The following is a 14,599-nucleotide window of genomic DNA, read 5'->3' on the forward strand; positions in this document are numbered from 1 at the left end:
GCTGCAATGGAACCGTTTTCTCTATCACTCCCTGAGTGTGAGAAGCAGTTACACAGCTGGACTTCTTTTAAACACGTGTTCAATTTAATGAACCCACACTGAGCAAAGGCCTACCGGTAAAGAAACCGTTCTTTCATTCATTCGTTCAATCAATCAACATTTTATTTCTCAACATTGGTAAATCAAGTGCCTACTATGAGCCCGGTTCTGTTTTAGTCCCCGAGTATCACACAACATGGATTCGTGCCCTTGATGAGAGCTCATCTTTGTTTCAAGTGCTCGGGGTTATTAAATATCTCAGAAAATTTGTGAAGCTTGAGGGATGCCATGCTATAATCAAACTATTATAGAAAATAAAAAATTCAAGATAGAAAAGAAGGAGAATACAAGAATGAAGAAAAAGAAACCCATTTTTGTCCAGAGTTGGGGACAAGGTGAAACCAACAGGCTAAGCTCTGAATGCCATCTCTGCCCTTTCTAGTTAGACGAGCTGTTATTTTTTGCTCAAATGTAAAACGGGATTTTCATATCTAATTCACAGGGCAGTGGTAAGAACGAAATAATGTCCACACTACAATGTCAGGCACGTAATAGTCGCTTCATAAAGAAAAACTTGTGAAAATTGAGAGTTCAAAGAGGAAGAGCTACAGAAATAATATAATTTCTTCTCCCAGGGAGGTTCAAGATGTGCCAAAGCCACTTGGTAAAGTGGAGGTGAGAATAGATGGCTAAGTGAGTATTAAACCCCTGTGAGATGTGAGTCTACAATTCTATAGATATCAATAGTATAGATTTTCCCTGAAGGAACAGAGAAGTCATACACTTTCCCATACACTGAGTACTACTAAATGATTCTATTATTGATTTTAAAAAATTTTAAATATTTTTCATCAGAGAATATTTCAGTATTACTACTGTGGTCTAATTTTTAGGGATACAAAGGAAAAAAATACTTTTTACAAGGCTTAACAGGGGCTTACAGTTCATGGTTAGGTTCTTCTGCATTGTTAAATTCTTAATCCCATTTATTACACAAGAAAACTCTAAAGGAAACCAAAGTATGTTTCAATTACACGTGCTCTTGTGAGGAAGGAATTGCCTTTTCAGTCACACTAAAATCAGAATAGGTATTAGTGCCATTTGGAAAGCACTCCATGAAATGTTAAAGAAAAACATCATTGTGAAAGTATGATATGTAATGTCTGTTGGGAATCATAGACTATGCAAATGTGCTGCCAATGAATCACCCCCCTACAGGACGCCAAATTCCCTGCCACATGTTGTCGTTCACTCTGAAGAGTTTGCTGCCAATTTAGCTTATTCTCCATCCTGTGCTCCAAAAATCTTGAGAAAAAAAAAAAAATCCCTGAGCATTCTCAAGAGGTTTTCATTTGGATTGGAGCCAAAAATCACATATCTTCCTCATGGGATCTCTTTCAAGCCTGCCTGGAAAATCCATCATGGAAATAAGTTCAATTCTCTATCACGGGCTGTGAGCCAGAGCTCCCCCAGACCAGTCAAGAATCCATCTGGGACTCGAGATCAGAATTATCTGAAATCCACAGAGAACCAGAACAGGCCTTGGGTCTAATGTGATCCCAATCTTTATAGCTCAGAAGCATCCCCCAAACTCCCATAATATTCCTAAAGTCAGGGGGGTAAAGATGTGGAAGCTTCAATGAAGCTGGTGAACAATAAAAGAAAGAGCAGCTAGCAGGGAGTTCCCAGCAAACCCTCTCAAAATCCAGCCGCTGTCCTTCCTTGCTGCTTTACATAACAGAAAGTTCTCCACAGTTCGCTGTTAACAATCTTTTGATCAGCATGTTTTAAATTGGTCTGTTGTCTAGCTCCCAACTTTTTCAAAGCTTTTAAAGATTTCCAATAGTACTGTCAATATAAGGCTAGTTAGATATCTTCACTCTATTGCCAAAGAAAGACATGTTAATCCTAAACTGCTTTTCTGCTGGGACAGACAGCCACTTATGAGAAAAAGATCAGAATTCTTAAATGATTGAGTTTAGGTTTAACCAACCTCTGTTCAGCATACACAAAAGTCTGTCTTAGGACTTTACCTACTTTTAGTAACGACTCCCTCTAGTCGGATGATGTTGGGATGGTCAAATTGTCCCATAATGCTTGCTTCTCCCAGGAAGTCTCTCCTCTGCTTTTCCGTGTACCCCACTTTCAGGGTCTTAATGGCCACTGAAATCTCTTTTTTTGACGGAAGTTTTAAGCGACCACTGCACACCTCTCCAAATTCACCTGTTAGAATGCAGAAGAACAAAACAACAACAAAAGGTAAGGAATAATGTAGTAAAAAACCATCAGTAGAGAGTAACTTTTCTCTCACTAATTCAATTCAAAATATTTATGCCTTTGACCTCAAGATGCACGTGTAGGTCTCTAAATTATTTTGGAAGATGGTAATCTGAAACTCCCTCAGAAACCCTGGGACAACCACACCCTGGTGGAAAATGAATCTTGCGAGAAACCTCATTATTCTGAAGTGCCACACTGAGAACCTTTCATCTCATTTCATTCCAAATGAGAGAACAAGAGGAAAGTTGAAAGCTGCGTCTACTAGCCTTTTCACTCCCTGTTCTCACGGCCACCGTTTCCTCAGGGTCATCAACAGAGCAGCGCAGATACAATGGGTTGAGCTCTGGATTAAATTTCAGATGTTTCTAACTCTTCTATTTTTACTACGAGGTCCAGTTTAGCTATATACCCCAACTCCCTGAAAATGAGAATGAGAGCATCTTTTATCGATTCATTTTAATGGAGTATCGGTATGTTGCACTAGTGACATATGAGTTGTAAAGTTCTCTGGGCTTCTAGAAGGAGAACAATAATCTAACAGTATCAAATAAGAGCTAGCGCATCTTATCTACAAAATCACTGTGGAAGTATTTTCTTAAATTCAATGTCTTCAATAAAAACTTGTCTTAAATGAACAATGAATCCAGAATTTATTGACAATGGAGTGTAGCTGACTTTTAAATAGTCTAATCCAATTGACACAAAATTGCCTAGAACTGGTTTGGGCACCAGATTCGTACATCTTGTGATGGAGAAGATTTACCCATCACCCTCTCATTCAATTCTGGGCTTCCTGAGAGCAGACCCTAGACTCTCATTTTTCTAAGCCCACTGCTGTTACAAGGACAGCCACAAAGTAGTGCCATCCATAGAACGCTCTTTGTTCATAGAAGACATCCTAATATTATGTGAATTATTAGATCTGTTTTGTACAGTATTGAAAAAATAGTTTTTAATATTAAATAGGAGGTTTTTCTGAAAAGGATTGATTACATGATGAATTTTCAGGCTTTCTGTGGGAGAGAGTAACAGTCTTGGTCTGACCTTCTCAGCGTGAGTTTTCGTATGAGCTCCATGCCTCATGTGTCTTCCAGAAAGAAGGTGTCAAGAAAGGAGACACTTCTTCTCTATTTTTTGTGTAAGCATGATGCTCAGGCCACAAGAGCAGCAGGGTACCCTACTGATTTCCCAGCTGCATCACTGCAAATGGCTGGCTCTCTCCAGGAAGCTCTAAGCTCCTCCAGACTTGACCCTTTCTCAGGAATCCAATCTTGCCACTGTTCAAAACAGTGGCATGCTGTAACTTGTCAAAGTCACTCAAGGTCCAAAGGCAGTTATTCATGCATTCATTTAATAAATACTCACCAACTGGCAACAGTGTGACAGACACTACAAAAAACACAGAGAGAAAGTGACAGCACAAGGCTAATTCCTTCCCCGTGAGGAAGTGTAGAGAAGATGGCAATATCTGCAGTAGAGTTTCCTCAGGATTACAGGGAGAATTAGGAGCAGAACTTGAGGACGGTCACTGATCTTTCTAAACCCCAGGGAGAAAATGTCATTATTGCCATGTGAGCATCAGGAGGAGAAGTGATGATGCACAGGAGATCACTGTTAGAATTTGTAAGCAGGAGTGAGAGTTTCTGTCTTTGTATGGGGTTATTGGAACATTGCAGAGGGTTCCAGTTTGCTCTGTGTAAACATTGAGTTTGGGCAAACCATACGGAGGCATTCATGATGAACTTCCATTTTCTGAAAGAAAGCTCTGCTGTTTTGAGTCAACGTGGTGTAATGGATCACGTTTTAAATTTGGATGTCCTCACCACTTATTCTAAGTGGTGAGCCACTTGTCAGTTTCCAGCACAACTCCACAGAGCTGTGGGACAGACTATGGGCTCTGGAGCCAGGCTGTCTTAGAGTCTAAATCTGCCTCTGTCCCTTATTAGCTGTGTGATTTTGAGTGAGTGCCTGAACCTCTCTGTGCCTTTGTCTCCTTATCTATAACATAGGAACACTGACTGTGTCTACATCATAAGGTTTCTGTGCAGTTAAAGGAATTAATGTACGTGAAGCACTTGGAACCCTGCCAGACACACAGTAAGTGCCGTCTATGTCAGTCACTATTAACCTTCAGACCCACCTTAAGGAGAATCAATTATTTATTTACCTCTCCAGGGTTCTGTCTAGATCAAATTGAAGATAGAATATAAAAGTGCTTTTTAAAATGCCGAATTCTATGCTAACGTCAGAGATGGTTGTGATGTCTTCTTGGACTAGCATTTGTAAGGAGAGCATTTTGTGAAAGTGCCCAACCAAGGAGACCAGTGGAGGAGTGGGAATGTTAGGCGGGCCGTTAGGGCTCCCGTCTCTGCTCTCACTGGGATGCCCGACTTCCGCACATGGATATCTCCCTTCAAAATTCAGAAAATGGTGTTTCAGCCAAGCTAATTTTTAGAAATGTGATTATTTCATCAGGTAAATACTAGAAATTGTCACCAATATATTATACTAAACATAAAAATGTTAAATGTTATTTCAGTTCTCTTTATAATCACTGTAAAGAACTGTGTTGGGAAAATTAACGAAGACTGGGCAAAAGTAATGCCAGTCTTTCCATCTAGCCAAGTTTTATGTTGTCTTATCCCAATAACTTTGTACCAGTGAGAAAGAAAATTCAGACCTTGTCATTGGTAAGTAAAAGCACAGCTACAAGATCTTGGGGAAGACACTGCTTGATTTTTTCTTTTATTCAATAACTTCAGGAGTTTTTATGTGCCCTGTGAAATGAAATGTGCTCTGTGGGGATGGGTTCACTGTATTCTGATTTAAGGTGCTCAATGCAAAATTGCTCAAAGCAAAATTTCTTAATCAAAGTAATTTCATTTAAAATAGAGAAAAAATAGACTTGTGTTTAAGGAGAGTGACCCTCTGTACCAGCCTCAGAGTCCATTCTCCTTCCACTGCTTTAAACAGAAGCACAATATAAATGTGCGTTGAACAATACCATGATGTCAGCTAAGCAGTCTGTGAATTATCTCAACTAAGCCTCACCAAACCCTGGAAGAAGGCACGATTGTGATTATCACGGCCCAGCACGGACTTTGAAGGTGGAAAGTACCAGATCCCAATTTTGGTTTCTTAATTAATAATTATGTGGCCATGGGCCATTCAAATTCTCAGCTTTAGCTTCCTCCTGTGGTGAAATGGAGATAATGGTACCTATGGAAAAGCCTAACAAGATCAAACACCATAGGCACACGGGGCACGGAACAGCAGGGAAATAAATTGTTTCTACCTTCAGAAATTTTCAGTATTTAATCTTTGAATAATGGTTAGATAGAAGAATAAAATTAGGAATTTTAGTCACTATAAATTCCTCAGCAATAAAAATTTACCACTTTGATAAGGTTAATTAATGGCTCAATTTTAACTTTGTCATTTGCAATATGGGTATAATTTTTCTGATTATTCAGGTTATAAATAACAGGTTTTGTTATACCTATTTCTCTGTATAAAATCTCTGACAGAAAATTAGAATTAGCCCACATACCAAGAGACTTGCTGTGTATTTGACTGAAAGTTCTGTCATTGACTGAAAGATTCAGCCTTTTAACAATGGAAGGTAGTTACTAATAAATTTAGGTTAATTATTAATTCTTTATGGACAACGTTATTTTTAAACATTAAAAGGTTACAGGAAGTGGTTAAGTATATAGATGAAAGGAAGCTGGTCACCAGTAGATTGTTGTTAAGTTGTTGTAGAAATGGGTATACGCAGGTTCATTATACTATGATACAATTTCATCTATCTTTGTAGATATTTAAAATTTTACAAAACAAAATCTTTAAAAATTGATAGCTTTCAAAATCTTTATTTCATATTCTATCTTGGTAATGACAAACCTTTTAAAAGCTAATCTAGACAGACTTGAATTGAGTGTACATATTATACTGAAATCTTCCAGGAGAAGGATAACTGATCTTGAAGACGTACATATTTGTAATGAAAACAGGCACAGTTTTATTGCCCTTAATGCAGCAAGTGAGAATATTTGCTGCAAAACCCTGAAAATGAGGCATATGTCTAATTTTTTTCAAATATGTTTGAAAAGAGAAAAGAAAAAGCAGGCCTGTCATAATCTTTAATGAGCATCAGGAGATACTGATGTGGATCAAGGCTGCCCCATGGAGAGACGCCCAAGGCGTCCTGGCCTACATGCCCATCTATATGGCCTGATTCATATTTACACTTATGCAACCACCCGGTAACCAGACCCCCCCTGCAATGAGACCATTTAATGACTTTTGCATGATCTTTCCTTTGTCTTGTAAAGAAATAACTTACATACCTACGCCTTATAAATTTAGCCCTAACCCTCAACCCATTGCAGCCCTTTACTGCCCACGGTCCCGTCCCCACGCTGCAGCCTTCACTGCCCACGGCCCGTCCCCATGCTATTCTCTGAATAAAAGAGCACTACTACCAGGCCTTGAGAGTCCAAGAAATCTTTCTTTGACTCCTCAGCTCGTTGGGCCTGCAGCAATATGAACCAACTCACTCTGGGCAGGCCCTCCCTCCACCTGGCTCCTCAGACCCATTTTTAAGGAGTGTGCTTTGTCTCAGCACCGTGCTCAAGATGCCTGACTTTGTCAACAAGATCTGCATATTTAAGCTTTCACGAAAGCAGGTAGCCCCCGATTTCAAGACCCCAATGTGTCTGCCGGGTCTTCAGGACACTGGCTGAGCACAACAGGGTTTTCCTCCTCTTGTCGGATTCTTCAGGCGAGAGTGCAGAATCCTCCCGCGTCCTCTCCCCGCGGCCTCTGCCCCAGGTGATGCTGGGACCAGCGTGGCAAAGCCGGCGCCAGAGCAGTTCCAAAGCAGAAGTGCACAAACGAAAGACAGTGATCAATAGCTATTTGCGTGATGTACAGGGCGTGTGCATATCCTTAAGTCTTCGACTGTGAAAAAATAAGCACCTACTCTCGTTTCCTTTCATGAGTCACTAGGTTCATATTTTAATATTACTTGTGCATGTGAGTTTTAGGAGGATAAAACATTAAAAAGTTTTGAAGATAAGATTTAGTAAATTATTACCTTATTTAGATAATATGAATTACTCAGATTGTCCTGCTTGAATAGTAAATACTGCTTGAGTTCTAAATACTGCTTTCGTGTATAAAACAAGAAACACAGAAAAAGAGAAAATTACATGCATATTTGTGTAAAGCAGCATCAGCCATAAATCCAATACCTGCAGAAAATGTGATCTGATACACTATGCATAACTCAATGAGTTAGTTTCTCCGTCTTTCACTCTATCTCCTACATCAACATAACTAGTTTGTGTTTGTTTTTAGAGCAATATTCAAGAATGAAATAATGGTGCAACACTATTGTACAGCATTGTTTATTTTTACTTTTCAGTAGTAGTTTTATTCAAATGGACACTGCATGCACTGTGGATGTTCATATGCTTACGTGTAAGTGTATAAAATGGTTATTTTATAAATATAATTTTTATTGGAAATATGCAACTGCTGTTAATAATCACCCTGTAGGTGTTTGTTAATAAATTTATGATTGAGTATATTAACAATTAGAACAAAGAGATGCCTATATGAAAACAAGCTTCAACACAAATCAAGACCATATAAAGTTATAGGCAAATATCAAAATGGAGCACTTCATGTTATTTAAGCTATCCACTATTCACATCACTCGTGGTGAAATTTGTGTAAAATGTATCATTTATGATTTTATTTTGGGTTGTTTATTTTTTAATTCCAAAGAGGATTCCGAAATTACCTTTTTTTTACAAATCTAATTTCCCTTAGTGGGCGTATATAGAGTGAGACCCACTTTCACCCTGTTATCCCCATTTAGCCGATCAGGTCTTGTGACACAGGCCGGCATACCCGTGAAGACAACTCTCCTGCTGCCCCTGCCTCTGGAAGTCAATAAACAAAAAGCTGGCCGTTCTCTGTGAGTCTGTAAGTCTGGCACCTTTGAAATCATTCCATTCCATTAAATACTGCTTCATTTATTTATTGCCCACCTTGATCATGAAATCAGAAAATATCCCAGTGGCAGTGATATACTCAGGGCTGAGAACCTAAGCAATCCCAGGCAGCATTCTTATTCCCAGCTGTAAAGCCGTAACTAACACGCTAGGCTGGTGGTGGGTTGTTGTGGTGGTTACCTGCTCCAACAACTTTGTCAATGGATATGTTGGTGGCGTCCAGTTCCTTAGCAAACTCGTGAACTGCTTGGGTCGGGTCTTCATACGTGTGTGGGTCAACATAAGTCCTGAGACCTGGCAGTTTTACTGTTTAAGGAAGGAAGAAAGGCATTATTGTAGCTGGATTAATAAAATTTTACCTAGTAAATTTCATGATACCATTATTGGTTAAAAAAAATCCCCATTATAGTAAAGTGCACCAAACTTTAGTTTATTCTGATTATCACAGAAGGTGGCAGACAAAGAGGTTGGACGAAGAGTTGAACAATTTAAGAAGAGAAGTTCCACATAATGAAACATAAAGAGGAGCCCCAATGAGCTTACTCTGCAAAAACTAGGAGGAAAATGGACGTTCAAGGAGGGGGATCTTAAGGAGACAGTTCAGAGTCGAGCACGCCTGGGTCACCCCCAGCAGCTCTTGCGAATGAATGCCCTCAAGCTTCCACACGGCTGTGAATCTGTGAACAGCGCAGCAACAAAACACCTGTCACAGTGCCTCACCGACTGTGCATCCGAGTCTGTGAACTGCTTCACAAAGTGAGATAGCTGCCATAATAATTAATTCAAGGATCCAAGATGGCATGTCTTCTGTCTGACATGACTTCTGCTTTCATTAACACTCACAATCAAAGTCCCCCACTGCAATGATAGGTCTACTGTAAGCCGTGAATGTACGTATATAATATGGACATTATATGTATTTACCAATATAATATCAATAGTTGAAATCTTATTGTGTAGCTTTTCAATATGGTTAAATGCAATCTGAATATTCTCTATAACTTTAACAGTGGTGCTAAGGAATTAAATTCCAAACATAAATCATATTTATAGCTTATTAATTATAAACTTCCTTCACAATATATTTATTTATTAAATTACTCTGAAGATGAACATTTTTCCTGATGTTCTGTGATTAAAATAGCCAGATTATTAAATTGAAATAACAGATAAAAGACAGTGGAATCATTTTGGGTTTGATTTAATATTAATGAGATTCCTATCATTTGGAAAAATAATTCGTACTAGAGACAATTTGGGATGTTCAATAAACTAACTTTGTCTGAAGGAAAACTAAACTTTTAAAAAGGGAGCCTAAGATCTATTAAAGTATGTAAACACGCTCTAACATTAAAGGAAATTGTAATTTAACTCTCATAGTACATGTGCTAATATTATTGAGTTTGCTTGTAATTTTGATAACATTGCTTTAGCAAGAGACATGGATATTTAATGATGATATATGTTTTCATTTATCAAACTATGTTATTGAGAATTTTTTAACCCTAAAATAACAAATAAAATCAGACATTATCTTTTCCAATATCAGTTTATAATGGAAGAATCTTATGGCAAAATCACAGCTGAACATTCTATGATAACCAAAGATTTTTTTGAGTCAGTTTTGTAGTTTGTATGAAGTAAGTGTAGAGACTGTGATGACAGCAATTGTTCTGAGAGCTTTCAGCACGATGGTCACGAGGCCAAGGAGTCCAGGATTTGAGTCTAGTCTAAGAAATAATCAATTCGTTGACCTACAGGACAACTTTTTGAATACCATGCTTACATCGTAATTTACTTCTTCGAATGGTTTTGAGACTGCAGAACAGAAATGGGAGGGTGGGGGACCAAACGGAGAACGAAGGAGAAGTCCAATGCCACACCCGCTGCTGCCAGGCGTTGACTCCCGCGCTGTAGAAGATGCTGCGGAGTGTGGACAACTTGAGAAGACACGATGTCGAGGGAGTCAACATCCACAGAAATGCAGAAACTGTAAGTGCTTTGCCCTTCTTTTGGACAAACTGTGAGAACAGTAGCTTTTGAAGTGAGAACTCTTCCTTTGAAGTTTTTCCATTTTGAATAGCTCAGCAATAAGAATTAGCTATGAATCAGGAAAGAAAGCTCTGAAAGCTTGCTGTTCAAGTGCCTGGCTTGGGGTCTGTTAGATAGTTAGCACTCAATAAGTAACAGTGATTATTGCCACTATTAATATTTTCATTGTCAAGAATGTTTATTCACAATTATTATCATTGAGGTTTCCTGGTCATAGAATTTGGACTAAGAAATGCTCATTTCTTTTGAGCTCAGAAATCCCTTTGCATGCTTTTGCCACGTTATAAACATTATTACTTCCTATAAAAACAGCTGGCAGAGTCACTCTTTCATCCAGTTGACTACCGTAAGTTATTATTACACCAAAACTACTCTAACATTATCAGCACTAAAACACTTCACCTTTAAAACAAACAAACAGATTAAGGAAAGCTACTATACTTTTCTTGCTTTAGAGTGAGGAAAACAGTAAATGTAACTAGAGACTTACTCGAAGATGTTAGAAAATTAAGTCTTGTAAGAATCTTTTTGTTTAGTCAGTTCAGTTACATTTTAATGGAGATTCACATCAAATGGAGGCTATGATTTGTGATGTTTTGATTTGTCTCCAGTAATATAAAGGTTGCGAAATGGGAAGGTAAGGAAATCTAGCATTCCTTTTCAAGGAAAAAACATAACACTTTAAAAAGTAAGGTAAAAATGAAATTTTTTCTGGTGAGGAATTACAAATATTTTACGTTACTGAATTTAAGGAAATCAATTTGGGAGAGATTATTGGCATCAGAATTTACAAGGAAGATTATATAATGAGTTGTCAGGAACAATGTTTCAAATATTTAAATAAAGAATGGCTTTAAAAAGTTTTGAAAGTGTGTTAGAGTTACCCTTTGGCACCTGTCACCCTAGAGAGATATGCTTTACTATATATTCTGAAAATTAAATAATCATTCCCACATGAAATCAAATTCATTGCTTTTAATTAAAATCGAGTGAACTGCTTTTCTATCCACAGGACATTTAGGGAAACAACACAAATAGAAATGCACACACATCCCCCAGTAAAGTGTCCTGCTCACCGGCTCACTGTGAGCGATTCAGCTGCTACTTTTTAACCACTGACCCCAGCGGTTCCAGGCATCAGGTGATTCAGGACGCAAGGCACATAATCCCTTCACACCAATAATTAAGGGCAACACACAGGGTAACTGGGCTGTGTCCAGAAAACCAGATAATAAACACATGCCCGTGTGTTAAGCTGCACTACTTTACAGCTCGTTCTGTGCAAACACAATAATGCATATTTCCATTTTACCAGCACGAGGTGCCCTAAGGATAGCAAAAAAGTAAAAAGGCCCAGCCAGAGAGGGCAAGGGGACAGGATCTTAGGAGGTGAAACACATTTCTTTCCTTTTGAAGCAATATTATAGAATTTGTAACAAGGCTGGAGGGAATAGTTCATAGCAAGAACTTTCTAAAGTAATACCAAATAAATGGCCTGAAATAAACCAGCTGTAGGAGTAAGACGCAAAAAGTTTATGACATGCATATGAGTGACTTTATGCCCTTGCAGCTTGGATAAAATGCATTTCTTTTTTGTTTGCCTATGTAAGGATATTGTGCATTTGAAGAAAATTAAAGTTTCTACAAACGTCACAATAAAAACCAACAGCTGAAACAGATCGGAGTAATAGAGAAACCTGCTTACAATTGGCACGCGGAAATGTATCAACGCTCCAAATTCATGGGATTTATAATTTATGATCCCTAAAGAACCAAATCAGTATAGTCTTGCTCTAAGGACAATATTTACATCAGTTGTCCAACTCATATTAAGAGCAACTTCATGCACTGCTCTAATTTACCACGGTGACTGTGACTCGGGGTTTTCTGGGACCATGAAAAGAAGCTAGAGAAGGATGCTGTAACTTGTTCATGTGCTCTTAAGACCTTTGAGCTGGTAACGAACTGATCTGCAGTGATGAGATGTTCACATTAGGAAGGCAGCACTTTGGCTCTTTTGTGAGTTATTCTAAAATGACTGAAATGAAACGTAGAAAACAAACCCTGCTCTCTGCAAACCCTGGCAGTGTCCATCCCACACCAATTTACATTTGGAAGACATTCTTTTCTTTTGTTTTCAAGCTACTGTATGCCTACTCTGTGTTAGCAACAGGTAATTGAGTTTTTAACTTGAGTTGTAACTAAAGCTATCATTTGTAGATGCAAAGCCAGTGACTGATAGGAAACATCATGTTGATTTGAAGATAATTTAAAGCGGCAATGGTGAATGCCAAAGAAAGGCATGCTCACAAGATGACATTAGTTATACTAAGACTATCTGAGAGCACAGAAGCATGATTATAGTCTCCATATCAATTTCCATGAGAACACGCCCTTCCTTTTACGGCCACTGATTAGTAATTCCATATTCAACTGAGCTGTGGTTTGCAAAAGAAAAACACCTGTGATGACTTTTTTCGCCAGAAGAAAAAAAATGAGTTTTTAAATTAGATATAAAGACTTTGTTTCCTAAAAGAGTATTTCTTTTAGAAAATGTTAAATAGAGGCTAAATTGGTTGGCATTAAAATATGGTGGGAAGGTTCAGGCTTTCCTACCAGTCGGATATCATGTAACTCCAAAATAAACAGTTTATTCTAAAAGCTCTCTCCCGGTTGGCTGACAGAACGGAGGAAGGCATGTGGCACACACAGAGGTTGTTTACCTTCACTCGGCAGTTAGGAAAGGGGAAAGGCTCTTATTTGGATTGTAGCAAAGGGAGAGTGATGAGGAAATTGAAGACACGCTGTGCCTTTCGGTTGCAGAGCTGACTACATACGTGCTCCTCACCATGGGTGTTATCTGAGTATAAACCATGTGTTCCCTCCACCTTAGCTTAACTGTGCTGAACTGTGGCCATGTAAAAATTACGTAATGTGGAACCACGAATTTCCTTCTCTGTTTAAAATAAATTTAATTTGTTCCATTTTTCCATAAAACTACTTTTGAATTCTCTTTGTCAGGGGGAAGTTATCCAATTATAAATCAACAACTGCTACAACTAAAGTGGTAAAACCAAACACAGTTTAGACACTTACAATGTCCATTTCCAAAATGAAGTCTTTTTTCCTCTGCACCATGTTTCGACTTGTTGTAGCCACAAAACCTGGAGGTAAATCAAGGGAAGATAACACAGACAGAAAATATACTTCAGACAATGATGTCAGCTCAGAATGTGCAAAGCACCAAAAATAAAGATTTTCCTCAAACAATTAAATGCTTTAGTGCAAGTTTAATGACTTCGTACTTTCTCCATCCTTTCCAGAAAGCCTCTGTCTCAGGGGCCCTGGAGAGCTGCCTAATGAGGGGATGTGTGGAGCTGCTTTCCCACTGGGCAGACCCTTCAGTTCAGTTTTTATAATCACCTTAGAATGTGTTTATAGTATTTTTTTAACAACTGCTCTTAGGAAGAATGAAGGGTAAAGTCCTCATTGTTGGTGATTAGAGCTGTGCAGTGTTACAGCATTCTGGGTGAGAAAGCGTCAGGGACTCTGGAGCGTATTTGGAAAAAGGAACGAAGGGTAATTGGAAAAAGAAAGTAAAAACTACAGTGAGGCTGAAGGAGAGAAGACAAGTGGCATGTGCTGGAGAGTGGGGTCGGATTTAATGGAAAAGAGAAAGTCAACTAAAGATGGAGAAACGAAAGAAAGGGAGGAAAGAAGAAGGATCCAGAATACAAGTAGAGATATTCTTATTTGTTAAAATGCTTTACTGACCAGGCTCTTCAGATTTTAGCAGCAAGCAAAACAATAATGAAAGTAAGTCTTAAAACAGACTGTGACCTCACCTCCCGATCAAAACGTAGGTGACACCGCTGAGGAGGAGGATGGCTCCCGCCGCTGAGATGGCGATCATGACCACCTGGCTATTCTCACCCGAGATGGAGAAAGCTGTGAGGGTGAAGAGAAAAACAAGAATAGCACACCGGCGTTAACACATCCAGACTAGCATCTAGATGGAAAAGCTGATAAATGGTCATATTTATCCTGCTTTTACCTGAAATGTGGCTTGCTGTCTGATACAGTGAAAAAGGAATTCTTCACTTGGTGTAAAAAAAACTCAGACATTTCTATAATTTTGCTTGAAATTTCTACCTAATTATAATAAGAGCAAATAGTTTGTTTCAAAGACATCAGTCAGAAACTAT

General features: G+C 38.5%; 1 protein-coding gene across 3 annotated transcripts in view; it reads right to left on the bottom strand.

The window, feature by feature from the left end:
• EPHA3 (EPH receptor A3) overlaps positions 1 to 14,599 on the bottom strand; it is a 362,266-nt gene that overhangs the window by 58,184 nt on the left and 289,483 nt on the right. For all 3 annotated transcript variants that reach the window (XM_044750141.2, XM_044750142.2, XM_070488669.1), the window contains exons 8-11: positions 14,240 to 14,342; positions 13,491 to 13,558; positions 8,523 to 8,648; positions 2,077 to 2,262 (exon numbers count right to left, since the gene is read on the bottom strand). In XM_044750141.2, coding sequence (XP_044606076.2) covers positions 2,077 to 2,262; positions 8,523 to 8,648; positions 13,491 to 13,558; positions 14,240 to 14,342 — 483 coding nt within the window. The remainder of the gene's footprint in view (positions 1 to 2,076; positions 2,263 to 8,522; positions 8,649 to 13,490; positions 13,559 to 14,239; positions 14,343 to 14,599) is intronic.

The sequence above is a fragment of the Equus asinus genome, chromosome 18 (genome assembly GCF_041296235.1).
Source record: "Equus asinus isolate D_3611 breed Donkey chromosome 18, EquAss-T2T_v2, whole genome shotgun sequence".
Lineage (NCBI taxonomy): Eukaryota > Metazoa > Chordata > Mammalia > Perissodactyla > Equidae > Equus > Equus asinus.